This window comes from Microtus pennsylvanicus, chromosome 9, assembly GCF_037038515.1.
Source record: "Microtus pennsylvanicus isolate mMicPen1 chromosome 9, mMicPen1.hap1, whole genome shotgun sequence".
Taxonomy (NCBI): Eukaryota; Metazoa; Chordata; class Mammalia; order Rodentia; family Cricetidae; genus Microtus; species Microtus pennsylvanicus.
The window spans coordinates 108,706,916-108,733,752 of NC_134587.1; the positions used below are offsets into that span (position 1 = coordinate 108,706,916).

A 26,837-nucleotide genomic window follows, 5' to 3' on the forward strand; every position below is an offset into this window, starting at 1 on the left:
AAACACAGGAAATAGCCATATAAGTATTTATTAAAAAGGAGAAAAAAGAGAGAAAGGGAGAGAGAGAGAGAGAGAGAACGAGAGAGAGAGAGAGAGAGAGAGAGAGAGAGAGAGAGAGAGAGAGAGAAAGAGAGGGAGAGAGGAGGAGAGAGGCAAAGCCCATGTGTACACCGGGAGAGAACACAGGGAGAGAGATCCCGATGGCGGGCAGAGATCAGAGGTTAAAAAGGAGTGGGCGTGGCTAGGGCAGGGACCGAAAGAATAACACAGGACAGTCTTCATAGTTACTGAGAAACCCTGTCTTGAACACCCCTCCACCCCCAGCCAAAAACAAACAAACAAACAAAAAGCCAAACAAAAAAAATCAATATAATAACAGGTTGAGTTCATGGAGCCTCTGCCACAGCACGGCACAAAGGAATTCATCACAGCAAGATGTGATCATACCTCATTTAGGTCTGCCTAAGATCTGCCCCTCCCGTGAGAGGCTGGGGGCGTGGCTCAGGGTGGAGCCCCTGCCTAGGATCCTCCAGTGAGGGGCTGGGGGCGTGGCTCAGGGTGGAGCCCCTGCCTAGGATCCCCAGTGAGGGGCTGGGGGCGTGGCTCAGGGTGGAGCCCCTGCCTAGGATCCTCCATTGAAGGACTGGGGATGTGACTCAGGGTCGAGCACTTGTGCAAGCAAAAGTACCTGGGATTCCATCCTGGTTACCAAGTGAAAAAGTTGTATGGACACAGTGCTGTAGTGGGTGGAGACAGGAGGGTGGCTAGGTCTTGCTGGCCACCAGCATAGCTACAGGGAGCAAGAGACCCTGTCTCCAGGGAAGGAGGTGGACCGTGAGTGACTTCCTCCTCTGGCATACACACACATATAGGACGTGAAGAAGACACCTAAGCTGCCATTGTCAGGCATGGTGGCACATATGTGAAATCCCAGCACTCAGGAGACTGAGGCAGGAGGATTGCTGCAACTCTGAGCCAAGTGTGGTCCACATAGTAAGTTTCAGACTAGTTTATGGTACATAGCCATACTGTCTGAAAAATAAATAAAATATTTTTAAGAGAGGAAAAGGAGCGACTGTTGCATTTCCTTACAAAAAGTTCAAAGCATACAAAACAGCTGCATTTGCAAGAAGCAAGAAGAAGGAAAATAAGGGAATTAACATTTCTGAGAAATGAGGGGGCAATGAGGACCCCACAGGGACAGCCGGGACTCCTATGGGACCAGCCAGCCTGTCGAGACCGCAGCAGCCCCAAGTGATTTCTCACAACCCTTGTATTCCCAAAGTAAAAGGGAAGGGCAAAAGGCTTCCTTAGCATGGCTCAAGGAAAAACAAGCATAATCACCTCCTTAATACTCAAAACATCTAGCAACCATGCCCTTAGTCAAACATCCTGTTCTTTGGCCTTGACAAGCTTGAACTCTCTGACCTTAAGTCAAGATGGGAACCGAGTCATTGTGGGACCCCACACACTCCAGCCTGAAGTGGCCTTATTTACCACTGATATCTATCTAAAAATTTAAAAATGAAGTCGGGTGGTGGAGGCACACATCTTTAATCCCAACACTCGGGAGGCAGAGGCAGGCGATGTTTGTGCATCTGAGGCCAGCCATGCCTGGTGTACAGCAAATTCCACCACAGTCAGGGCAACACCCAGAGATACCCAGAGAAACAAAGCAACAGCAAAACAAGAACTGGAGGTCTCAGGATTTCTCAGTTTCTAGGATGGAACTCAAATGCGCTGCTGCAAAGCCGTTAAGACCCATTCTTTGTTCCACTCTCTCTTCTGCAGGTCAGGAGAGTTTGGACACGGGGATGGAACCTAGGACACTGTGCAAGCGGGGCCACTGGGTCAAGGCCCCCAGCCCCTCAGTGGGGCTCCACCCCTGAGCCACGCCCCCAGCCCCTTCAGTGGCGCATCTTGGTTTCCTCTGTCAATCCTCTGCCTCATCCTGCATATCACACCGGCTCTCTTCCTGTTTTTATTCCTGAAGTCTGTTTTCTCACTTAACTTTTGGGTATTGGCAGCCCAAAAGGCTTACTGGACTGCTCTGCGTGGTGTTCCAGGAACTGCTCGGAGAGAGACATCTGAGAACATAACTTGGCGTTCTTCGGGGGAACCGGCTCCTTCTGCACAGAGCAGCCACACTGGCAACAGATGGGTAAACGGAGGCAGGGCTCAAGCGGGTCTGGAGCCTGCTAAGGAGCTGAGGACGTCAGGAGAGCCAGGGATGGAGGAAGGGCTCCCACCATCACCTGCTGCGGCCTGAGGACTTCTTTCCAGAAACCCTCAGGCTGAGTCTGTGAGTTCCACGGGTCGAACTCGAGCTGTGTGGCTGGCTCAGCCGTGCAGGCTCCCATGGCTGTAGTTTTGAGCAAGACATCAATAGAAGGCGAGGTTTTCAGAGGAAGAGGTCCCCAGGAGAAGTCTCCTCTTAGCTCATCAGGACTGGGTGGGTCAGAGGTTTTGGGTTTTTCCCCCTGTGTTTTTTTGAGCATTGCTTTAACCTTTACGAGGTTAAAGATTGGGGGTGGAGTGGAAACCAAAGCCTGAAATGTAAAGCAGGTCCCGGCCCGGGCAGGCCCAAGGGGCTCCAAGGACACGCGTGACAACACCCTCGAAAGGGCTCCCTCTGTACACTCAGGTCCCCAGCAACCCCCTCCGTTCCTGTTTTGTCTGCTGTCACCAGGCTCCTACCCCAGTAGGGTGGCCTCAGCTTCACAGGTTTCTAGGCTCCAACCCCGCCCCGCCCCCAGTACTGACTTTCGGTAAATGAGGCGGCCAGGAAGCTCAGAGGCCGCACAGGAAGGAGCGGGGACTTTCCTGTGACAGCCCGGCTTCCGCCACCTCGGTGCAGCTGCAGGTAGGAGCTCGGGGAGCGGGCACTGGGCACTGGGGGCGCGGAAGCCGGACGCAGCCGAGGACACCGCACCGGGCGGCGGCAGCAGCGCGCATGCGCTGCGGGCTCCCTGCCCCCACTCTCCGGTCCGCGGCGCGGGAGGAAAAGGGCCCGAACTTTCCTTTGGTAAAAGCTCATGCTCCTTTAGGACTTGTATCTGCTTTGTTGTTTTATTTCTTTCATTTTGTATTTTGAGACTGGCTTCTCCTTCTGTAGCCCTGTTGGCCTGGTCACTATGTAGCCCTCAAACTCGTAGCAATCCTCCTGCAGCCTCCTTAGGAGCAACAAGAGTTGGGGGAAATGACAATGATGGTTTTATTTTTACATACTTAAATAACATTTTTGATAATTTTATTGTGTGTGAGTGTATTGCTATGGCGCACTTTGAAAGCCAGAGGGCACCTTGTCAGAGTGGGTTCTTTTCTTCCTCCTGGGGGTTTCAGGCTTGGGGCAAATCTCTACCTGCTAAGCCATCTCACCCACCCTTATTTGTTTCTTGAGACGAGTCTGACCTTGAACCTTGGTGATAGGTTAATTTTCTCTATTTTCTTTATTTGAGACAGTATCTATCTATGAAGCACTGACTGCACTAAAAGTGTGCTGACCTCAAACTCACAGAGATCCGCCTGCCTCTGCCTCCCAAGTGCTCGCATGTGACCACCATGCCTGGCATTAGTTTTATTTATTTTTATTTACTTTATTTTTATGTGTTTTGTTTTGGGTGTTTATTTGTTGAGACAGAGTCTCAGTGAGTAGCCCCAGCTGTCCTAGAACTCGCTTTGTAGACCAAGCTGGTCCGGAACTTACAGAGATCCGCCTGCCCCTGCCTCCTGAGTGCTGGGACTAAAGCCCTGGGCCCCACAGCCCCGTGAACATGAGCTTCATGAATGCAATGCTTATGGAGGCCAGAAGGGGGCGCTGGGTCCACCGGCGCAGGAGATGATTGAGCGCCACCATGGTTGCTGGGGACTGAATGCAGGCTCTGCCTGAGCGCCGGTGGCCACTCAGCCATGTCTCCAGCACTTCGTTTTCTTAATCTATTTATTTACTTACGTATTTCTGTTGTTGTTTATCTGTTTAAACCCCCGTCTCCTGCAGCCCAGGCTGGCCTTGGCCTTCTAGTGTTCTGCCTCCACTAATGGACTTTTGTGGTGGAGAGTGTGAGCCACCATGCCTACTTTTGTTGCTTTATGGGAGGATGCACATGCAGAGGTCAGAGGGCAACTCTGTCGTCAAAGCGCCCTCTCTCTATGTGGCTTTGCAGATGGAACGCCTGTCTTCAGGCTTGGTGGCAAGCGTCTTTCCGGACCACATTCCTGGTCCTGAGGTGGTAGGCCTGAGGCTCAAGTCCCGCCCCTTGCTAGCGCCAACTCTGAGGCTGGCTGGGAACCTCCCCACTGTGGGGACCTAAGAGGCCCACAAAGTGCTGGCTGGATGTGGAGGTGAAGAGAGACCAGGAAGGGCTGGGGAGACAACAGGCCACAAACCATCACACCAGAGGCAGCTCAGCTGGTCATGTGACCTGAAGACCCACAGGGAATGAAAGCTGTCCCCATCCCTCCAAACCCCTTCTGCTTCCTGCTCAGGCCTATTTCTGTATCTGCCGTTGATTGTTCATGCCTGCCTGGGGTACTGGCCTGTGTGGCTAGGATGGGATGTGGAGGCAGGCTTGGGGATCAGTTGGAGATGTCTGCCCTGGGTGCAGAGAAGTGCAGAGGGTATGACTTCACACAGAGCCAGAAGACACCGGTCCCCAGCCCGCATGCCACAGTCCTCCCTGACCCGCCTCTCCGCCTCTCCAGGTTGTGCTCATGGCACCTCCGAGTGAGGAGACGCCTCTGATCCCTCAGCGTTCTTGCAGCCTCTCATCTTCAGAGGCGGGATCTCTGCATGTCCTTCTTCCTCCGCGGGGATCTGGGCCTCCCCAGCGACTGTCATTCTCTTTTGGGGACTACTTGGCAGAGGATCTGTGTGTGCGGGCAGCCAAGGTCTGTGGTGAGTAGGTCCCTAGATGACTGAGCGAGACATCTACTGAGAAAAGGAGTGGTCAGCCTGGGTGTTGGGGCTCTGGGAGATGAGGAGAAGTTTGGTAAGGGAGGGCCATGGGCTCAGCCTGCGTTGCTGCACTGATGACCGAGCTCATGGCTCATCCCTTCAGGCATCCTGCCTGTTTATCACCCGCTCTTCGCTCTGGCCACCGAGGACTTGTCTCGCTGGTTCCCCCCAAGCCACATCTTCTCTGTGGAGGACGCGGACACTCAAGTCTTGGTCTACAGGCTCCGGTAGGAAGTGAGCTCCTCCATTCACCGGAAGGGTGGTGTTACTGTCAGTCCACAGTAGAGGCTGAGACCAGAGAGGGTGGGCCGTCCACCACACAGCCCATCAGTGACAGCTTGGGCTCTGTGAAGCCAGAGCTGAGTGTGCCACCCCATTCTGAACCCACAGGTTTTATTTCCCTGACTGGTTTGGACTGGAGACATGTCACCGCTTTGGGCTGCGCAAAGATCTGACCAGCGCCATTCTCGACTTACACGTTCTAGAACACCTCTTTGCCCAGGTTGGTAGTCTTCGGTGGGTAAGGTTGAACCCGGGGATGGGGACCCCAAAGCAACAACCTCCCAGGTCGGGCTGGGCAGGACCTCACCTGGCTGTCCGCCTGTGCCCGACCTCAGCACCGCAGTGACCTGGTGAGTGGGCGCCTCCCAGTGGGCCTCAGCCTGAAGGAGCAGGGAGAGTGCCTGAGCCTGGCTGTGCTGGACGTGGCGCAGATGGCCCGTGAGCAGGCCCAGCGGCCAGGCGAGCTGCTGAAGACTGTCAGGTGAGGACCTGGGCCTGCCCGGTGACGAGGCTCCCGGGCCATCGCTCCCTGGTCTCAACTGGCTGCGGACCTGGGTTCCATCGTTTTCCCTTACCAAACTTCTACACATACCTCATTTTCAAAAGCTGACTCCTGCAGACTCTCCCTCAGTCCGCCTCTGCCGATAGGTCCCCGATGTCTGTCGCGTGTCCTTCGGGCACCTCTCCCCACCCTGAGACCCCGCGTGCTCCCACCCCATAGCTACAAGGCCTGCCTGCCACCCGGCCTGCGCGACCTGATCCAGGGTCTGAGCTTCGTGACAAGAAGGCGCATCCGCAGGACGGTGCTCCAGGCGCTGCACCGCGTGGTCGCCTGCCAGGCCGACCGCTACTCGCTCATGGCCAAGTACATCCTGGACCTGGAGAGGCTGCATCCGGCGGCCACCGCCGAGACCTTCCGCGTGGGGCTCCCGGGAACCCAGGAGGGGCCAGGGCTCCTGCGCGTGGCCGGGGGCAGCGGGGTCGCCTGGAGCCCCGGGGACCAAGAGGTGCTGGGGACGGGGGCCTTAGGGGGAGGGGCGGTCAGTAAAGAAGCCGGCCAGGGACGGGACCAATCAGGGGAGCAGTTAAAGGCCGGAGTGGGGACGGGCCCAATCAGAGGAACCAATCCAGCGAGGGAACAGTTGGGGCGGAGCCGCCTGCACCAATCAAGAATCGAGGCTAGTCAATGGGCGTGGCTAATTTGGGGGCGGGGAATGGCAACACCAAGGGGCGTGGTTAGCTGGAGGCAGGGACTGGACCAGCAGGGCGGAGCTAGTTAGGGAGGGACCTGAGGCCTGGTTATCACCAAGGGCTGGTCGGTGGGTGGGGCCGTCAGGGCGTGGTGGGGGTGGGGTCAAACTGAGGGGGTAGTTGGGATTGGATCGGTGGGGTGGCTAGTTCGAGGCCCAATCCCCCTCTAGGAATTGGGGGTGGGAAGGAGGGAAAAGTAGGTATGGCAGGGCTGGATTAGGGCTGCAGGCTCACTGAGGCACTGAATGCTCAGGAATGCAATCCCCCAGCCTCGGTCTGTTCTTTCTTCCTCAGCTTTTCCAGACCTTCTGTGACTTTCCCGAAATCGTGGACCTCAGCATCAAGCAGGCCCCGCGCGTGGGTCCGGCAGGGGAGCATCGGCTGGTCACCGTTACCAGGATGGACAGCCACATCCTGGTGGGTCTTGGGACCCGCTGCTCTGGTGCTGACCCTGGGAGCAGGGCGGGCGGCGTGGGGCTCCGTTGTTGCTGAAGAGTTCTCCCACGCAGGAAGCAGAATTCCCGGGGCTGCCTGAGGCGCTGTCCTTCGTGGCCCTCGTAGATGGTTACTTCCGCCTGACCTGCGACTCCAGGCATTTCTTCTGCAAGGAGGTAGCACCGCCAAGGCTGTTGGAGGAGGTGGCAGAGATGTGCCACGGACCCATCACGTGAGGAGTGGGCAGCTGGGGTCACAGAGGGGTCGCGGAGGGTCTTGGACAGTGGTGAGGACACCCCTGGAGGCGTGGCTGGGCGACAGGGACTGGTCCCAGTCTGACATGCCTTCTGTCTTGGCCTAGGTCAGACTTCGCTGTCCACAAACTGAAGACCGCTGGCTCCCTCCCGGGCTCCTACATTCTCCGCCGCAGCCCTCAGGACTATGACAGTTTTCTTCTCACTGCCTGCGTCCAGGTTGGTTTACTGCTGGTGGCAGGGTGGCTTCCTGGAGGAGGTGACATCTGAGCTGGGACACTATCAGGAGTATTCATTTTTTTCTTGAAGAGTACTGAACTATAATCCTAGAATTATATATAACCCTAGGATCAAGTTTACAGGCCAGCTTGGGCTACATAGAGAAACTGTGCATCAAAAAATGTGAGGACGGACTTGGGGCAGTTGTCTCAAGGGGAAAAGGTGTTTCCCACCAAGCCTGAGGATGCGAGTTCGATCCCAGGCACTCACTTGATGGAAGGACAGGACTGACCCTGCTCTCTAACCTCCATGTGTGCACAGTGCATCTACACGGAAACTCCAGAAATAAATGTAATTTTAAAAACTCAAAAAAGCTCAGGGGAAAAACAAAACAACAAAAAAATAAAAGCTCAGGGGACACACACATTCCCAGTTCCTGGAAGAGTGTCTGCAGAGGATTGGAGGCTGCATGGGCTGGGGGCTCTGCTTCCTTCCCCACCGCTGCTTCAGGTCCAGTTTCCCTTCACAGACGCCCCTTGGCCCGGACTACAAGGGCTGCCTCATCCGCCGGGACCCCACCGGGGCCTTCTCCCTGGTTGGCCTCAGTCAGCCACACAGGAGCCTCCGGGAGCTCCTTGCAGCCTGCTGGCATTCTGGGCTTCATGTAGACGGTGCTGCCCTGAATCTCACATTCTGCTGCGCCCCCAGACCCAAGGGTGAGCCGGTCCTCCTCCCCCCAGTCCTAGCAGTTCTTGGCTGGGACTGAAATCGGGGAACCGGGAGTAGGAAAGAACCAGCCATCTATTTTTGGTGCAGTCTTCAGGCAGGCGTGGCCCGATCTGACTTTGTGCCACCCCTGGCTTCTTTCTGTGGGTGAATGTCACTGAGACAAAGCCCCCGCTGGGACATGTCTCCCCACCCCACAATGCTGCCCTGGTTGACCCAGGATAATTGGGGCCTGGATCCTTCTGCTCACAAACCAGCACTTTCAAGGTGCTTCTCAGGAGCGAATTCTGGGAGTTCCTCAGGAAGGGGAGGGGGACTCTTGGGAACCTTTGCCTCTGACCTCTGCTTTCTTGCCTCTGCCCCCTAGAAAAGTCCAATTTGATAGTGGTAAGAAGGGGCTGCACCCCTTCCCCAGCCCCCAGCCGCACCCCGTCCTGCTGCACGCTGATGCAACTGAGTTTCCACACGATCCCTGCGGACAGCCTGGAGTGGGTGAGGGTCCCTGGAGGCAGAGTGGGTGAGGGTCCCCAGGGACAGAGTGGGTGAGGGTCCCAGGAGCCTGGAGTGAGTGAGGGTCACAAGACCTTTCTCCGGGGGACATGGGAGCCACTGTCAACTGTCGCTGCCTCGGCTTCTTCCGTGCAGCATGAGAACCTGGGTCACGGCTCTTTCACCAAGATCTACCGTGGCCGCCGGAGGGAGGCCGTGGATGGCGAGACACACGAGACGGAAGTCCTCCTGAAGGTCATGGACGCCAGACACCGGAACTGCATGGAGGTGCGGTGGGAACCAGAACAGAAGGCCATGCAGACCTGCATGGAGCCGTTCCTGTTGTCCCAGCACTTGGGGGACACTGAAGCAGGAGGATCACTGGGACTTAGAAGTCCAAGGCCAGAGGGACATAGGGACTCCATCAAACCAAAATCGAGAGCAGCTATGCTTTGCCTGGCGGTAGAGAGCAGCAGCAGGCCCAGCCAAGCAGAGGTCCTGAGGGTTACTGATAGGGCGTGAGATCTCAGCTCTTCCCCGAGCCCATCACATCACCAGAGACTTCCAACACAGTCTGGGCGCATCTCGTCAGCTTGGTGAGCCTCACACTGGGGACAGATGGGGAGGAACCCATGCATCTTCTGCTTTCCCTCCCCAGTCCTTTCTAGAAGCCGCGAGCCTGATGAGCCAAGTATCCTACCCGCACCTCGTCTTGCTGCATGGCGTCTGCATGGCTGGAGATAGTGAGCCTCACCCTGCACCCCAACCCAGCCTTGGCCCCTCACCCACTCCCGACCCCAAACTCACCTACCTCACACCCCAGACCCACACCCACAGACTTGGTTCTCTTTCTACCTTGCTGGCTAATCACTGTGCAACATCGCACTTCTGGCACACCCTCTCTGTTATATCTCTTTAGTTGTGCTGATAGTAAAGGAAAGTCTAACCTGTGCTAAGAGCAGAGCCAGAGCCGGCTGAGGCTAGCCAAGCCACCAACCCTGTTCTCCCGTCCTCAGGCATCATGGTGCAGGAATTTGTCTATCTAGGCGCAATTGATACGTACCTACGCAAGCGTGGTCACTTGGTGCCAGCCAGCTGGAAGCTGCAGGTGGTCAAACAGCTGGCCTATGCCCTCAACTATTTGGTTAGTGTTCCCTGTGTTCATAGCGGAAGCCTCCTGAGAGGACAGGGAAATGAAAACGGGCTCTGTGGTGTGGGAAGAAAGAGTGGCCAGTTCAGAGTGAGGGACCAGGACAGGGGTCGGCTCAGAGGACTGAGAGTGTCAAGGGTGAGAACAGTGCACCCACGGGTGTCAAGGGGAGTAGTGAGTGATGAGGCCACGCTGGGGAGAGGCTTTTCAAAAGCAGGGAACCTTGGACTTTTGGGGGGTTGGAAAGTTAAGTAAGAGTTCATCAAGAAGGCAGGCAGTGGTGGCGCACACCTTTAATCCCAGCACTTTGTAGGCAGAGGTAGGAGGCTTTCTGTGAGTTCGAGACCAGCCTGGTCTACAGAGTTCCAGGAAAGCCAGGGTTGTTACAGGGAGAAAACTGTCTCAAAAGCAAGAGAGAGAGAGAGAGAGAGAGAGAGAGAGAGAGAGAGAGAGAGAGAGAGAGAGAGAGAGAGGTCTTGACCAGGCTTGGGGCTTTCACCAGTAAGGGAGGGATGGCCCGGTAAGTCAGTATAATGGGACTAGGGCTACAAGATGCCAGGAGCCCACAGGAGACACCAGCGTCTGTTCTGTTCTATCTGGGCAGCTAGGTTTTGAAGGATGCAGAGGAGTTTGTCTGACAGTATTCATTCACCAATCTCTGACCCACACTTCCATGTGTGTGTAACACTTAGGAAGACAAAGGCCTCCCTCATGGCAACGTCTCAGCGCGGAAGGTGCTCCTGGCTCGAGAGGGGGTTGATGGGAGTCCTCCCTTCATCAAGCTGAGTGACCCTGGCGTCAGCCCCACAGTGCTAAGCCTAGAAAGTGAGTACAGGCTAGCCTCCTGAGTCTGCAGTCAGGCGCAGTCGCACTGGGTGCGCACGGGTGTGCGTTTCCGGAAGGTGACCGCCCATTGCTCGTCCTCCAGTGCTCACCGACAGGATCCCCTGGGTGGCCCCCGAGTGTCTGCAGGAAACTCGGGCGCTCGGCTTAGAGGCCGACAAGTGGGGCTTCGGCGCCACCGCGTGGGAGGTGTTCAGTGGGGGACCCGTGCACATCACCTCGCTGGAACCCGCCAAGGTCGGGGCGGCCACTGAGCTGGGAGCCAGGATGCAGGGGGGAGAGGGGCGGGCGAGGTTGGGTGGGGAGGGAGGGCAAGGTGATGCCACGTGACGGGCATCTCCCTTCCCTGCCCCCCAGAAGCTGAAATTCTACGAGGACCGGGGGCAGCTGCCGGCCCCAAAGTGGACGGAGCTGGCGGGGCTCATCGCGCAGTGCATGGCCTACGACCCGGGCCAGCGGCCCTCCTTCCGCGCCATCCTCAGGGACCTCAACGGCCTCATTACCTCAGGTGCCCGGTCTTGGTCGGGTGGTGAGAAGGAGGAGGGTCCTGGGAGCTGGGAGTGGGAGGGCCCCGGAGATGGGCGGGTACCAGGGGCGGGGAGGGAAGGGTCCCCAGGGAGGAGAGGGTCTGGGGGCGGCGGGGAGGGTCCTCAACTGTGCACAAGGAAGCTGCTGGCTCCAACAGTCAGCGCCATCTAAGACAGCTGCAGCAACAAACAGGCCCCTTGGCTCAAGATTCGATACGCATTTGTTTCACAAGGTGGCCTCTCAAACTAGAGCGCTCGCGGCCTCACCTTCTGGGGTGCTGGGATTTTGTTTTATTTTATTAATCTTAAAGTTTTGCCGACACGATTTCTCATCTGAGGGTATCTGGGATCACAGGCTGTCCTCACTCCATGACTCTGCCCCCACTGGGGCCCATTTGTTTGTAACATTGGAGTCCCACAGAAAGTACCTTGTCTGGACAGAGATGGTTTCCTCTCCCCACGTGGTACCCACGGGCTGGCTATAGTGCACAGAGAGGGCAATGTTCAGGTGGAGTTCACACAGCAAGTCATTTCGGTCTGAGGCAGAGAAAGATTACACTTACGCATGTGACCCCTAGATTATGAGCTCCTCTCAGACCCGACGCCCGGCAGCCTGAGTCCCCGAGATGAGCTGTGCACTGGCACCCAGCTCTACGCCTGCCAGGACCCCACCATCTTTGAGGAGAGGCACCTTAAATACATCTCTCTGTTGGGCAAGGTGAGTGGGCAGAGCGACGAGCGTGGGTGGGCGGGGCGGACAGCAGGCATGAGTGGGCAGGACATGGGCGTGAGTGGGCGGGGCGGAGTGGGTGGAGCAGGCAGCCCTCAGTCCTAGATGAGCCAGCTGACCCCTCATCCTCTCACAGGGCAACTTTGGCAACGTGGAACTGTGCCGCTATGACCCTCTGGGGGACAATACAGGACCCCTGGTAGCAGTGAAGCAGCTACAGCACAGCGGGCCAGACCAGCAGAGGGACTTCCAGCGGGAGATTCAGATCCTCAAGGCGCTGCACAGCGACTTCATCGTCAAGTACCGGGGAGTCAGCTACGGGCCAGGTGAGCGGTTCGAAACCCGCCTCTATTCCCTTTCATCGGGCCCCATTGAGCAGTGACGTGCGGCCCCGCCCCCCGAACCCCGGCTTACATAGTTGAGGCTTGAATGAACCAACGCACGCGGTAGAAGGTGCACGAGAGCTATTGTCGCTGTCCGCAGGTCGCCAGAGCCTGCGGTTGGTGATGGAGTACCTGCCCAGTGGCTGCCTGCGGGACTTCCTGCAGCGCCACCGCGCGCGCCTGCACTCCGGCCGCCTGCTGCTGTTCGCCTGGCAGATCTGCAAGGTGCGGTCATCGCGGAGGTCGGGGATCGAGGGCCCTGGGGTGGGAAATCCTGGCGCTGGGGGTTGGGAGTCAGCAAGGGTCTCACGGCCCCTTGCAGGGCATGGAGTACCTGGGCGCGCGCCGCTGCGTGCATCGCGACCTGGCTGCGCGAAATATCCTGGTGGAGAGCGAGGCGCACGTGAAGATCGCGGATTTCGGCCTCGCTAAACTACTGCCGGTCGGAAAGGACTACTACGTGGTCCGCGAGCCAGGACAGAGCCCCATCTTCTGGTGAGAGACCCAGCCCCAGGCGCCGCGCCCACCAGGCCCCGCCCCTTCGGCCGTTTCTAGTCTAGCTCCGCCTCTCCCCACGGCCCGGCTCTTCATACTACTCGGGTTCGCTTCTCCTCTCTGTCCGTCTGGCTCCTCCCCTCACGCAACTTATACCTAGATGCCCATCATACAAAGCTTACCAGTCCCAAACCCCGTCCTATCCCCGTAGACCACGCCCACAGGACCCCCCCTTATCCCTTTAGTGCCCGGGAGCTTCTGAGTCGGCTCCTGCGGGCAGTGCCACTACGGAGGCGCCTGACCACGCCCATGCCCCCCATACACGTGAGCTAACCTCGCACCTGTCCCCACGCAGGTACGCCCCAGAATCCTTGTCCGACAACATCTTCTCCTGCCAGTCTGACGTGTGGAGCTTCGGCGTGGTGCTGTATGAGCTCTTCACCTATAGCGACAAGAGCTGCAGCCCTTCGGCCGTGCGTACCCGCCCCGCCGCGCCACTCCCGCTGACTCCCAGTCCCTCCCCGCGACTCCCAGCCCCTCCCTCCTGACTCCCAGACCTCTTCCTGACCCCCAATCCTCCTCATTACTCTAGCCCCCCTCTTGACCCTCAACCCTCCCCACTTGACACCAGCCCCCCCGACTCCCACCCCTCCCTCGTGACCCCCAGCCTCCCCCTCTCGACTCCCAGCCCCTCCCCCTGATTCCCAGCCCCTCCCTCCTGACCCTCAGCCCTCGCCCTGATTTCCAGCCCTTTTTCCTGACTCCCAGCCCTCTTCCTGACCCCCAGCCCCTCCCCCTAACACCCAGCCCTCCCTCCTGACTCCCAGCCCTCCCTCCTGACCCCCAGTCCCTCCCCCTGACCCCCAGCCCTCCCCCGACTCCCAGCCACCCTCCTGACCCCCAGCCCCTCCCCCTGACTCCCAGCCCTCCCTCCTGGCCCCTCCCCCTGACCCCCAGCCCTCCCCCGACTCCCTGCCCTCCCTTCTGACCCCCAGCCCCTCCCCCTGACTCCCAGCCCTCCTTCCTACAGGAGTTCTTGCGCATGATGGGGCCAGAGCGTGATGGGCTAGCGCTCTGCCGACTTCTGGAGCTGCTGGCAGAGGGCCGGCGCCTCCCAAGGCCTCCTGCGTGCCCCACTGAGGTGAGGGAGGCAGCCTCGGTTTCCCAGTTTCCTTCCTTCCTTTCTTTCTTTCTTTTTTTATTTTTCAAGACAGGGTTTCTCTGTGTAACAGTGTAACAGCCTTGACTGTTCTGGAACTTGCTCTGTAGTCCAGGCTGGCCTCAAAATCGCAGAGATCCGCCGTCTCTGCCTCCCGAGTGCTGGGATTAAAAGCATGCACCACTACTGCCAGTATCCATTCTTGATTAACTGCTGGGGTCCTGGCCCCAAGTTGGCCTCCCCGTCCCTGTGTGGCTAGTGACAGGTGCTTTGAAGATCCTTGGTTTACCCATATGCAGAATGGGAATGCCCCTGCTTAACAGAATGAGGGAGGCTCTGCAGCGAGGCTTTTGTTTTACCTTGGTTGAGACAAGATCTTGCTATGCAGCCTCTGCGGCCCGGAAATCGACGACATCTCCCTGCCTCAGTATCCCCTATACGGAGAAGACAAATACGTGCACCACTACGACCCCTCCCAAATCCATATTTTATTTTTTCTTTTATTATTTACTTTTTTGCAATGCTGAAAATGAAGCCAGGGCCTCACATGCTCTAGGTAAGCGCCCCACTACTGAGCTACAGTGTTCTAAGGCGCCTTAAAAGATGATTCAAGGGTTTGTCAGGCCTCTCCCAAGCGTAAACCGTGCCTTTGGAGAAGGTGGTAGAAGTCATTCCCAGTCAGAGACCAGGCCATAAGGTGGGCATGGTGTCTTTACGTGGTAGACAGAAGCAAATGTGGGGCAACTGTGGCCATGCCTGTCACCCCAGCAGTCTGGAGCTGAGGCAGGAGGATTGCCACGAGTCTGAGGCCAGTCAAGGTTACTGAGACCCTGTCTTCAGACTTACTTTCTGTCCCGAGATCCACAGGGAGCCATGGAGAGTTGTGGGTCATCAGCTCTGGTCCCACCTACCTCCCTCTGTGCCCTCAGGTTCAGGAGCTCATGCAGCTGTGCTGGGCGCCCCGCCCGCAGGACCGACCGACCTTCAGCACCCTGAGTCCGCAGCTGGATGCGCTGTGGCGTGGAAACCCCGGGTAGCAGCCAGGGTGAGCGTAGGTTTCCCATGGGCGGGTTGTCCGACCTCAGCAGGGAGCTGTCCGCCCCTGGGCCCCACCCTTTACAGGTTGCTCATCCCTGCTCCCCCCCTCTTCCAACCTTTCCTTTCAGAATACAGATGTTAAATTACATGACCCCAGGATCTGCGCAATTGTCACCTCTGGAAATACTTTCCTGGCACAGCCGCCTCCTACAGAACTCCAGATCCTAGTACTGCTCCACCTGGGCCAGGAACTCACCCGCCCCTTCCTCCCGGTCAGGGTCTGCAGAAAGTGCCTGTATCCATCTCCCCTGCCCTGTGGGCTCAGTGCAACTCCTTACAGGTTGGGCTCCGGGACTGTTTGATGAATGAATAAATGAATTCATTAGGAAAAAAAATGGTTTATGACTCGAATTAGGGGTGTTGGAGAGCTGACTTATGGCGTGTGGTTCAGACTTGGGGGCCAAATGTGGGGTTCTGAGAGGAAGAACAGCTGGAGGAGAGGCCTTGGCTAGACCCAAGGACACCCCCACCCCCTTCTGCCCAGCTGCGGTCCTTGGCTGACTGGTTCTGGCAAGGGACCGGCAGAGGCCAAGGCCCAAGAAGGGTGGAGCCAGAACTGTGGCACCCAGAACGGTGCCCACAGTCCCCCACAAGAGCTCCCGAGGTAGGGGAACAGGGGAGGGGGTGCAAATCATAAATACTCCCTCGCATCTCCTTCACAGCCCAAACTTCTTCTAATTCATAGTAATTCTCCTGCTTCAGCTTTCCCAGTGCCAGCAAAATACGTGGGCGCTACCCTTCCAGCAAGAGGGGCATTGGCTTGTTCAAAAATGATGGGAGGTCCTGGCGCTTGGGAGAGGGACTTCAGGGTCCCTGGCTGGACACACGGTCTCTGGCCATGAAATGAGAGCCTCGACCTTCTCCGTGCTGTACGCGGTGTTCCCACCAAGGCCCGTGGGCGGCGCGAAGCCACTATAAGGGGTGTCCACGCGAGCCGCCTCCCGCCATCATGCACACGCTGACGCTGCTGCTGCTGCTGCTGCTGCTGCTGCTCCCGGCTCTGGATCTCGCGCTGCGAGCCCCGCAGCCCCAGGAGACGCGAGCCAAACTCTGCGGCCACCACCTGGTGCGCGCACTTGTGCGGGTGTGCGGGAGCCCGCTCTGGTCCCCCGAAGTTACGCAGCCAGTGGACGCCCGCGACCGTGAGTGGGGGTCCGGGCGGGGCGGGGCCGACATGCACAGATCCCTCACGGTGTCGCCCCCATAACAGGGGACTGGAGTTCATTCATTTTTTTTTAATTTAACTTTTCCATTTTTGGAGTTTTCTGGACGGGGTCTCATGTAGCCCAGGCTGGATTCAAACTCACGACGTACTCGAGGATGACCTTGAACCCCTCACCTTAGGCTTGCCTGCTTGGGTGAATGGCATAAGTCGTCACCACCTGACTAATTGCTTTTTTTTTTTTTTTGAGACAGGGTTTCTCTGTGGCTTTGGAGCCTGTCCTGGAACCAGCTCTTGTAGACCAGGCTGGCCTCGAACTCACAGAGATCTGCCTGCCTTTGCCTCCCAAGTGCGGGATTAAAGGCGTGTGCCACCACCGCCGGGTTGACTAATTGCTTTTTAAAGACACATTCTCACTTCACAACATAAAGTGACCTTGAACTCACAGGAATCTTCTTGCCTTAGCATTCCCTGCGCGTGAATCACTGGCTTATGGCCCTCCCTGGGAGATTGGGGCGGACTCTTTCTCCAGCCCTAGAGGAGAAACACCCCTTGGTACCTGTGCATAGCTCTCAGTGGCTCCTTCCTGACGCTGGGGGTACTCCCCAATGAGCAACGGGGGATCCCAGTCCTGAGAGCATCTCTAGGGACCCCAGCCTTCCAGGCCCAGAAACTGAGGCTCACAGGAGGTTTATGGGGACACACACAGATGGAAGGTGAGTGTGGGCAGCAGCTGAGAGAGTACGGGAGTATTCCGCAGGCGCTCTGAATGCGCTCCCTAGTCACTGGACACATAATAAACGCGTGCTGGGTGTCTGGAGTGACTTAAACTGACTCCTGCTCGGCCTGCAGGGGAGTTGCTACGGTGGCTGGAGCAGCGGCAGCTCCTGCATGCGCTTGCGGCTGACACGCTGGACCCTGCGCTGGACCCCGGCCCGCAGCTTCCTCCCCAGGCTCCTCAGCGCCACCGCCGCAGTGCCTCCATGAACCCTGCACACCGCTGCTGTCTCACTGGCTGCACTCAGCAAGACCTGAGGCGCCTCTGTCCCACCTGAGGGGGGTCCTGGACTCAGGCGATGGGTCCTTGATAGCTCCCCCCTACACCCCCCGTCAGGATGCTCTATACCTCCAGGGCCCGTGTGAACGCAACAGCCCGGGTTTGCCTCGGAGGAGTCCTAGTTATTCCTAGATCCCAAAAAAGGAGGGTCACAGGTCCTGCCCCAGGAGGAGCCTCCAACATGCCCTGTGTCATTCCCCCCTACCCCTTGTGTTCCCGATGATCTAAATAAAAAGGCAACTTCACACATTTTGTTTGGGAAAAGCCACACGGGGGTGGGGGGCAGCGGCGGGCTGTGGCTGTGCTCCAGTCACACGAAGACCTGAGGTGACGCCAGATCACACAGGGGAAACAGGCTCGCTGCTTGGGGAAGTTAGGCGGGTTTGCCCCGCCCACCCCCGCCCGGGTGTGCAGAGTTCTGTGTCCTTCCTGACTAGGACCCCCACTGTTGCAGCAACAACGTCACACCGGGGCCCCCACCTTTGAGGAAAACAAAACAAAGGAATGGATGGGGACCAAAGGGGACTTGAGAAGTGAAGATGTCACAATGGACGCTCGATTTTGTAAGTTAATATTCAAGGTAAAAGAGCGGAGTATCGCAGACAGCATTAGAACGTGAATAGTGCTGGAAACAAGATTAAAGCTGGCACTGGCGAGAGGACTCTGAGTAGAGGCGCTTGCCGACAAGCCTGAAGTTCAAGCCCCAGGGGTGGACCCTTTGTCTACCCACGGCGTGGCATACCCAATGAAAGAATAATTCTAAATCGATAAAACGAAAAGGGGTCAAGCCCCGTGTTCTGTCCCCCGCACTGTAAGCCATCGCCTTCAGCCTTCCACAGACTTTATTTCCCGCCACCCGTCTGTGGGACACAGGACCCCTCTTATCCCTACGCTGTTCCCTGAGTCCTTGAGGGACACCACTGGGGCCAAGTCAAGATCCTCCTCGCTCCCCGGCCTCACTTTCTTGGGGACCTGCGGAGGCAGAGGCTCAGGGCAAGGCCGGAGCCTGCCACCGGGAGCTCCGAGCTGGGCCGCGGCCCGCAGCAATTCTCCTTAGCTCACGCTTGTTCAACCCCGAGCTTGCCACCGTGAGCAGTACCGAGAGGGTTTTGAAGCTTACGCCGGCTCCTCAGACCTGCCCTGACACCGCACGAGGGTGGGGACAGGAACCGGGGCGAGGGGGGAGGGTGCTGACCACCCCAGCGTCTCAGGAGACCGCGCTCAGCTTGCCGCAGGAGAGCTGGGGCTGGCTCAGCGCGTCCCACATCAGCAGCGTCTCGAAGGGCAGGAAGCGGTGCACGAGGAGCAGCCCCCGGTAGAAGCAGGGGTCGAAGGAGGACAGGCGAGGACTGGGGGCGCGCACCCCAGCCGTGCGCACCCCGTCGTGCGAAGCGGGCTCCAGACCCTGCTGCTGCAGACACATGCCCAGGAACACGTCGTCGATGGGGAAGATCGGGAGGTCTCGCGCTGCGCGAAACAGCGCGACCGCCGTGAAGCGCGACAGCAGGAAGCCGCCGCCACCGCAGTAGGGCGGGTAGCTCTCGTCCGGGGTCACCAGCTTGGGCACGAAGTACTTGCTCCAGGGCGAGCGGATAGGGCCCACGTTCTGGATCAGGTGGCCCACGAAGAGGTGGCGGTCCGGGTCTTGGCCCTGCAGGTAGGTGACCATATTGTCCGTGTTCGCAAAGACGTCGTCGTCCCCGTTGAGCACGAAGCTGGCGTCGGGGCAGCGAGTCCGCTGCCACTCCAGGAAGAGGACCTGCGGGTGGAGTGGGGGACACGCGGGCTGGCGAGGTTCCCCGGGCCCCCTTCCCTGCGTGGGCCTCTTACGCATACTGCAGAACCCCACTTCCCTCGCCCACCTGCTTAAGCGTGAGGTTGAAGAAGGAGTCGTGGAAGTCCCACTGCACGATATCGCCATACGCCCGCGCCTCCAGCTCCAGCAGCCGGCTGAATTTGCGCGCCTCTCGCGGGTCGCGGTCGCTGCCCACGAGGAAGAGGCGGCGCAGCGGCGCCCCGTGCACCTGCCGCTCCTGCGCCCACGTGCGGCGCAGCACCTGGCGGCGACCATAGTTGGCCGGCGACGACTTTATGGCGAGCAGCAGGAACACGGGCCCTGCGCACTTGGCGGCCGGAGGCTCCCGCAGCAGCGGGAAGTCGCGGCAGTGTCGGTACAGCAGGAAATCGCGCACGTGCGCGGGCAGCTCGCTGAAGTCCGGGTGCTCGGCCACCGACAGGTTGGCCAGGCACCGGGCGGAGGCCGCGCGCGGAGGGTTCGGGGGCCACGTGGCGACCTCCTGGGGCTCCGCGGGCCTCTCCAGGGCGGGGCAGCCGGGCGGCCACACGTGAGACAGGAGCAGCAGGGAGATGGCAGCCATGGCCAGGACGAGGATCACGCCGGGGCGCGGCCGGGGCATCCGCATGGCGTAGGGAGGCCTAGAGCAAGATCATGGGAGCTGTGGACCCAGGGTGGACAGACACGAACGCTCAGTCCTCCTCGCCCTCCCCTACCAGTATTGATTTTTGTTGGACTCGAACTCAGACCAGGTCCTCACGGAGCCTTGTCCCCAGCTGTCTCCCTTGGCAATCTCCCACCCTCCCTCAAGACCCATTTTGAATGATCCGTGACCCAGGCATTCTTCATTGACCCTTCTGGCCCCTGGCACTTCCGGGCCCTGGCCCCGCCCAGCATGAAGTGGGCGAGAGGCCAAGGCAGAAAGCATTTGATGTTTGTGGTAAACTCTTACAAATCCGTCGGAACCCCAGTTCACATGGTCTCGATTTCAGGAAACTTTATTCCCCACTGACACAGAGTCGTGTAGCTCAGGCTGGCCTCAAACTGGCTGTGGAGCTGAGGATGGCCTTGAGCTGCCACCGCCTGCCCTTGCATCCTGAGTGCGGGATTGACACGTGTCACCAGGCCTGGCTCTCCTCCCAGGCTGCAGGGCTCAGCCTACAAGCGCCTCGCCTGAGGACTGGGAACCCTGAGCACGGGGAGCAGACTCACTGAACAGGCCCACACACCCTGGCTTTGTACCCTGACCTTGGCGCCTCCCGAACTGCCCCCCCCCCCCCCCCCGTGTCACCGCATACAAAGCATTTCCAGCAACAAGTCTTTGTTGAATGACTGCTGAAACTTAGCACTTACCTTGGTATCGGTATCTGCGCTGAGCCAGGCAGTCTTGGAACTTCTCCACAGAACCTGGAACTATGTGGGGGTTAACAAGTGTCCTTGAGACTGTAGGCTTCAAGCAAACCCACTGCTACTGCCTGGACCAGGCTGGCCTCTGGCTCTATGCCATGGGTTCTGCTGTGTGATTTTGACACAGTGGTTTGACCTCTCTGAACCTCCAAGTCAAACAAGATGGACCCCTGGAAAAGTGCCGGAGGCCTCAGGAACGTAGTCTGCTACTGCTATTGATTTGCACAGGGAGGTTTTGTTAGCTGCCATTCAGCTGATCTTGACGAACAGGTCCCTGCACAGCAGCCAGACCCTGACCTATGACTCCCGTGGGTTTGAAATGGGTCATTAGGTCATTCATTCATTCACCTAGTGGATACATATAGGGCTCTCAGGCTTTTCCTGAAGTTTGAGCAGCTTCAGTCAAAGTCAGGGAAGATTCCTCCTGCCCAGGCTAGACCTCTATCAACGCCTAGGCTAGACCTCTACCAATGCCCAGGCTAGACCTCTACCAACGCCTAGGCTAGACCTCTATCAACGCCCAGGCTAGACCTCTACCAATGCCCAGGCTAGACCTCTATCAATGCCTAGGCTAGACCTCTATCAACACCTAGGCTAGACCTCTGTTTTTTTTTTTATTATGTATACAATATTCTATCTGTGTGTATGACTGCAGGCCAGAAGAGGGCACCAGATCCCATTACAGATGGTTGTGAGCCACCATGTGGTTGCTGGGAATTGAACTCAGGACCTTTGGAAGAGCAGGCAAAGCTCTTAACCTCTGAACCATCTCTCCAGCCCCATCTAGACCTCTGTTAACATGAACGAGATCTTCAGATTTTGCCAAGCCACCCAAACTCCTGTTAAAAACTCAAACATGCCAGGAGTGCATGGGGCACACGCCTTTAATCCTAGCACTAGGGAGGCAGGGGCAGAGGGATCTCCATGAGTTCAAGGTGAGCCTGGTCTACACGATGAGTTCGAAGACAGCCTGGACTACAGACTGAGCCTCTGTCTCAGAAATAAATAAATAAATAAGATATTTTTCCTCATCTCATCAACAACTCTGTGTGTGGGTGCCCAGAAGCCTGAGACATCTTAATCCTGGAGAAGACCCTGACATTCAGGGTCCCACAGAGAGAAGACAGTGACCTAGTAAATGGGACTGGGACACCGAGGCTGAGGCTTTGAAGGATGCACAGGAGTTCAACGAAGGCCACTCAGGTGTCAGGGCAGACCACAGACAAACCACAGAGGGACATGACCTGGTTCAGTCTCAGTCCTTACAGCAGCTGCCTGAATGTGGGAGTTGGCCCGTGGAGCCAAGGGTTGGGGCAGCAGGGGATGATGTGGGGTCACACAGAGGTGAGGCAGACACAGCTCAGGGGACACAGAGGGAGGTGACCCTGAGAGAGCTGGGCGGGGCCTCATACAGGGTGGGGTGATTTAGGCAGCTCAGTGTTAGTGCACTGGGAACAGAACCAGGGTCACCTGTCACCCCCAGCGGCCCTGAGTACACATGTGCATTGACAGCAGCTCACAGTGCAGCACAGGCCAGCCTTGAACTCACGAGATCTGCCCACCCCAGCCTGAGGTTAAACCTGTGAGGGAAGAGAGTGGCCTGGGGAGGACTCAGCGGGTAAAGGGGCTTGTCACCAAGTCTGAGGACCTAGATGGAAACCGACCCGCATGCGGCGGGTGAGGGATGGAGGGGATTCAAGGCGAGGGAGGTGGCATCTGGGGCTTGAAAGACCCTTTAGGACACAAACCCCAGTAAGGGACCTGGGTGCATGGGCAAAGCACTGCGCGTGCGCGCTGTTGCCCACCACCAGCAAGGCGCTGAAGTGGGACGCGGTATCAGAAGCCTGAGGTCACAGAAAGTCGCAAAATTTCCGGCGGTCCCCAGGCATGGAGCCCAGAGCAGTGTTCTGTTCCCACCAACAGAGGTGAGGGGTGGTGGTGGGGGAACTGAGGAGAAAGCGGTCCCTGTGACTGCCACATCCATGCTGAAACTGAAACAGAAACAGCTTCAAGTAGCAGCAGGAGGAGGGGCTCCGGAGGACAGGAGGGAAAAGAAGAAGCAGGCTGCAGGGAAGGCCTAGGATCTCCCAGTGAGGGGCTGGGGCGGGGCTCAGGGTGGAGCCCCTGAGTAGCATTTGCTGGGCACAGGATTCACTCACTGCCCTTCCCCCACTGCATTGGTGGAGCAAACCTTTAATCCCAGGGGGAGGCAGAGGCAGGTGGATTTCAAGGCCAGCCTGGTCCACAGAGAGAGAGAGAGCCAGGGCAGCCAGGGCTCCACGGAGAAGCCTGTGAGTGTAGCACGAAATAATGAAAACCCACAGACAGATATTGGGGTTCAAGCTGAAAATCAGACAAGCAAAGCATCAGCCAATGAGAGCTCAGACAAACACAGGGCGACGCTCAGCGCGACTGTAGCTCTCCACCAAACTGAGTGGCCCTGAGACTGCACTGAACTCGGACCTCAGGCTCCTATTAGTGCTGGAATCAAAGGTGTGAGCTGTTTCTCTTCTTACCCTGACTCGCTCTCCGGCAGTCAAGGGTGCCCTTGAGTCCTGGAATTCTAGTGGCTTAGCTCTAATCTTTGGGAAGCTTTATTTACTAATGCCCAAATAAAATATCACTATGTACGAGGCCGTGGGAGCTGCAGAGCGTGATACACGGAGGATCTGAGAACATCTTTGGGATGGATGTCTGGACCTCTGGGACACTTCTGTGATATTCTCCCACAGACTGGGGGGTGTAGAGCAGGTTGGAGCTTCGGGAAGGAACCCATCTGGGTCCAATGGTCAGCCTCGGTTTCCAGCTGACAGACACGTGCACGCGGCCACCGCGCCAGGCTGGGCAGGGCGAGCTGTACCAGCCCTGACCCCAGTGAGGTTCCTCTCGGGATTGTACCAGTTTGCCTTCCCTTAACGTTGACAAGTTTCTCTTTATAAACAAAAAGAGACTTTCTATAAAGATAAAGCCATGGAAAGCCTCGCCCCAGGTCCACATGGTGACCAGGTTACCCCAACGCTGCACATTGCAAGCTTCCACGAGCCACCCGCGTGATTCACGGAAGGGCGCAGCTTCCCTCTTCCGGATTAGGGAAGGAAGGAGCCAGGATCCCAGACCATCATCCCAGATGGGGAAACTGAGGCTGGGGAGAGGAGGCCTGGATCCTCGCCCCTTCCAGGAAGCAGGGCTCGGCCTCACAGCAGCCTCACAGGGTCCCATCTAGGGTCACTCTGAGTCCCCACCCCTCCACGTGGGTCCCATCCATGCAATAGATTTCTTCTGGTGACATTTCCATCAGGATTACAATAATCACGTTAATTTTCTCAAAGATAAATGTCACAGACAAAAGAGCCAAGTAATCAAGATTCAAGCAAATACAGGGGCCGAGCTCAGAGGCCTGGGGGTCTAGACAGGGGGTCGGTCAGCACTGGGATCGACCAAGTTAACTTCCTGCAAGGGGGGACACTGAGCTGGACGCCCAGCCGAGAGCGGGGCCTGTGGGACTCCGGACCTCTGGACGCAGAGTAGTCCCCGGAGGCCCCCTAGGGTCCGCACAGCAGGCCAAGGTGAAGAAGTAAAACGGGGGTCCAGACCCAGCTCTCGAGAGGCCGAGGAAAGAAGGTTCAAAGCCAGTCTCAGAAAAGAAAGGAATAAAGCAAGAAAAAAGAAGGTAAATTACCCTCAAAGTGTCCGAACCTTGGCTAGCAACACGAACTCTCTTACTTTAACTATGGTGATAGACGACTGACTACCCACTTATTGGCCACCGCGCCTCGCAGATCACCTTCACCGCAGCCTCATGCCAACAGGGGGAAACTGAGGCTTGGAGATCCAATGCTTCTCATCCGAGCTTCCCCGGTGTCGGCGTGAGGACAAAGATTCCGAACACCTGGAAACATCACAGACACAAACGGGAAACCGAGTCAGGGTCAGAGCCACTAGGCGATGCGGACACGAACTGGCGAGAAGCGCTGGCACCTGACCCTGGAATATGGCTCATCCCCATGGCCCCTGGGCTGGAGCGGTCAGTAGCTCGCGGTCAAGGACGCGCAGAGAGTCTTGTCTGGGCCGCCATAGACCCCCAACGCCCCACGGCCCCCAGGACTCCCGCACTCACCGTGGGAGCCAGCTCGGGACAGCCGGGGGAGGAAGAATGGTTTCCACCTGACCGACCGCCCCGCCCTGGCTCTTGGCTTCTCTCCTCCTTCCGCCTCCTCCCCGCCCTCCCTGTGGGCTCCTTTCTCCAGCCCCACGAGCTGCCTACTGACCAAGAGGAAAGTCCCCCTTGCGCTGTTTCCGCGCCCCCTCTCCGACTCCTTGACTCTCCCCTCCCCATCCTGTTCCCCACGGTGACCTTTCCTGTCCCCATCCATCCTCCCACCAGTTCTGTGGTACCGCCCCTCCTTCGCTTAGGGCCTCCCTTTCCCTTCACCCACCCCACTGTGAGGGAGCAAGGGCTCCCCGGCGCTGTACTGTAGAAGCCACATCTGTCTTGCAGTCACCGTCAGCAACCCCCCTCCTCAACTCAGCCACTGCTGCAGCCCCCTCCGCAGCTCAGCCGCTGCTGCAGGCCCCTCCGCAGCTTAGTCCCGCTGCAGCCCCCAGCCCTCGCTGCAGCCCCCTCCGCAGCTCAGCCCCTCGGCAGTCCCCATCCAGAGCTCAGCCCTCGCTGCAGCCCCCCTCCGCAACTCAGCCGCTGCTGCAGGCCCCTCCGCAGCTTAGTCCCGCTGCAGCCCCCAGCCCTTGCTGCAGCCCCCATCCGCAGCCCAGCCCCCGCTGCATGAAGACACATTCCACTGAGAAGAGAGATCCCAGAAACCTAGAGGATTCCAGAACCCTAAAACCTGTTGATAGGCCCTCTGACTTTTTTTTCCCCTCGAGACAGGCTTTGTAGCCTGTCCTGGAACTAGCTCTTGTAGACCAGGCTAGGCTGGCCTCGAACTCACAAAGATCCGCCTGCCTCTGCCTCCCTAGTGCTGGGATTAAAGGCGTGCGCCACCACTGCTTGGGCCCCCTTGACTCTTAAATACCAGATTCACATAACCTGTTCCCCTCCTCCGGAGTTACCCACAAAACCTGTAAGTCCTAACTCTTGAGTTTGGGGTCCTAGTAGCCTGCTGAGAGAGAGGAATTAAGTCCATAAACTAAAAACTGAGTCCTCCTGAGGCTGGCTTCCTGGACCAGTATGCAGTAGATAGAGTTACAGAATCAAGTGTCATGTGACACAGTGATCCCTCCCTAAGTGTCAATCCTCAGAGAACTCCAAACAAGGGACCAGGCTCTGCAACTGGAGGTCGTTGCAGTCCCACTTGCAACGCTGTGGTCTGCCCAGGTGCTGGAATATTGGTCGGCCATGAAAAGGGAATGAAGCCTCCATAGGGGGACATGTTACTGAGTGTCAGCAGCCGACACAAATGTTCCAACTGTGTATAATGGGCTCACAAGAAAGTCACAGGGCAGGGAAATCCACAGACAAGGAGCTGATCGGGGGCTGCCAGGGCTATGGGAGGGGGGTTTTGGGGGTAGAGTAATTCTCTAGAAATACATGAGGTGAGGCTGCCTAGGCCCACAGTGCCAAGTGCTGCTGCACCATTGCCCTGGGAAAGGTTTATTTTCTGCCCTTCGGTTCCACTCACTTGAGAACACGTCCCTTGGCCCCTGCCGGAATGCCAGTGGCTCAGCCACCCACTGCCTTTCAAATGGTCACTCTCTGCATAGTTGAGGTTTTGGAATCACTCAGGTGCAAGTGACCACAACGCCATAAACAGGTAATGACACCCCACCCAGGGCCCTGCCCTGCTGCTGAGACGCACCCTCCTAAGATAAGTACCTGTCTCCCCAGGGCTCCGGGAGGCCGGGTGAAGGAAGTCAGATCTGAGAAAAAGGCCTCTTGTGTTTTTAAAGGTGCCCTACCTTCCTGTACCCCAAGGAAAGCAAATTCAAGCTACCAGGAGGTGCCGTGTTCTCAGAACTTATCAGATGGGCAGGGAGGCAAGGGCAGATCAACCATATGCTGGGATGCTGACGCGAACTGCCACGTAGCACCTGGAGAGGTGAAAACAGGGACCAGCCACCAATCCACATGCACACGTGAGAGGGAGGCAGGGAAGTGGACGCAACAACAGGCTTCTGAGGTATGAACAATTTACAGGATAGAACTCAGAAACCCAGACCCTCTCAGCAGACCACAGTGGGGAGGTCAGAGAACCAGAGGGTGTTTATAACACAGGTGTTGGTGGAGGCTGCTTGTTTGTTCCTGGCTGCCCAGACCATGAAATAATCACACAGAAACTATATTATTTACAACACTGTTTGGCCAACAGCTTAAGTGTATTTCTGGCTAACTCATATCTTTTTTGTTAAAAAAGGTTTATTTATTTATTATGTATACAGTATCTGTCTACATGTATCCCTGCAGGCT

The 26,837-nt window shown here is 57.6% G+C and overlaps 3 protein-coding genes across 13 annotated transcripts; 2 read left to right on the forward strand and 1 right to left on the reverse strand.

Annotated features, from left to right (window-relative positions):
* The first annotated feature begins 1,927 nt into the window (after positions 1-1,927).
* Positions 1,928-15,316, forward strand: Jak3 (Janus kinase 3). Of its 11 annotated transcripts, none has more exons than XM_075987094.1 (25): positions 1,928-3,025; positions 4,702-4,894; positions 5,058-5,188; positions 5,345-5,456; positions 5,572-5,717; positions 5,958-6,243; positions 6,782-6,904; positions 6,997-7,154; positions 7,284-7,395; positions 7,925-8,111; positions 8,489-8,613; positions 8,767-8,898; positions 9,269-9,353; positions 9,627-9,754; positions 10,453-10,585; positions 10,689-10,840; positions 10,961-11,111; positions 11,709-11,848; positions 11,997-12,186; positions 12,344-12,468; positions 12,566-12,738; positions 13,094-13,211; positions 13,769-13,879; positions 14,286-14,453; positions 14,827-14,914. In XM_075987094.1, the coding sequence occupies exons 2-24, from the start codon at positions 4,790-4,792 to the stop codon at positions 14,451-14,453; spliced, it is 3,291 nt and encodes a 1,096-aa protein (XP_075843209.1). In that variant the 5' UTR covers positions 1,928-3,025; positions 4,702-4,789; the 3' UTR covers positions 14,827-14,914. The 11 variants fall into 11 exon arrangements, with proteins under 11 accessions (XP_075843209.1, XP_075843202.1, XP_075843210.1 ...); XM_075987087.1 differs by having other exon boundaries at positions 4,702-4,887; XM_075987095.1 differs by having other exon boundaries at positions 1,928-2,863.
* A 187-nt stretch (positions 15,317-15,503) lies between these two features.
* On the forward strand, positions 15,504-17,558 carry Insl3 (insulin like 3). The gene is made up of 2 exons (XM_075987099.1): positions 15,504-16,137; positions 17,010-17,558. Exons 1-2 carry the CDS (start codon positions 15,945-15,947, stop codon positions 17,210-17,212), a joined length of 396 nt encoding a protein of 131 aa, XP_075843214.1. The 5' UTR covers positions 15,504-15,944; the 3' UTR covers positions 17,213-17,558.
* A 333-nt stretch (positions 17,559-17,891) lies between these two features.
* Positions 17,892-19,650, reverse strand: B3gnt3 (UDP-GlcNAc:betaGal beta-1,3-N-acetylglucosaminyltransferase 3). The gene is made up of 2 exons (XM_075987098.1): positions 19,077-19,650; positions 17,892-18,973 (listed from the first exon to the last, which is right to left on the reverse strand). The coding sequence occupies exons 1-2, from the start codon at positions 19,635-19,637 to the stop codon at positions 18,422-18,424; spliced, it is 1,113 nt and encodes a 370-aa protein (XP_075843213.1). The 5' UTR covers positions 19,638-19,650; the 3' UTR covers positions 17,892-18,421.
* Positions 19,651-26,837: the final 7,187 nt, after the last annotated feature.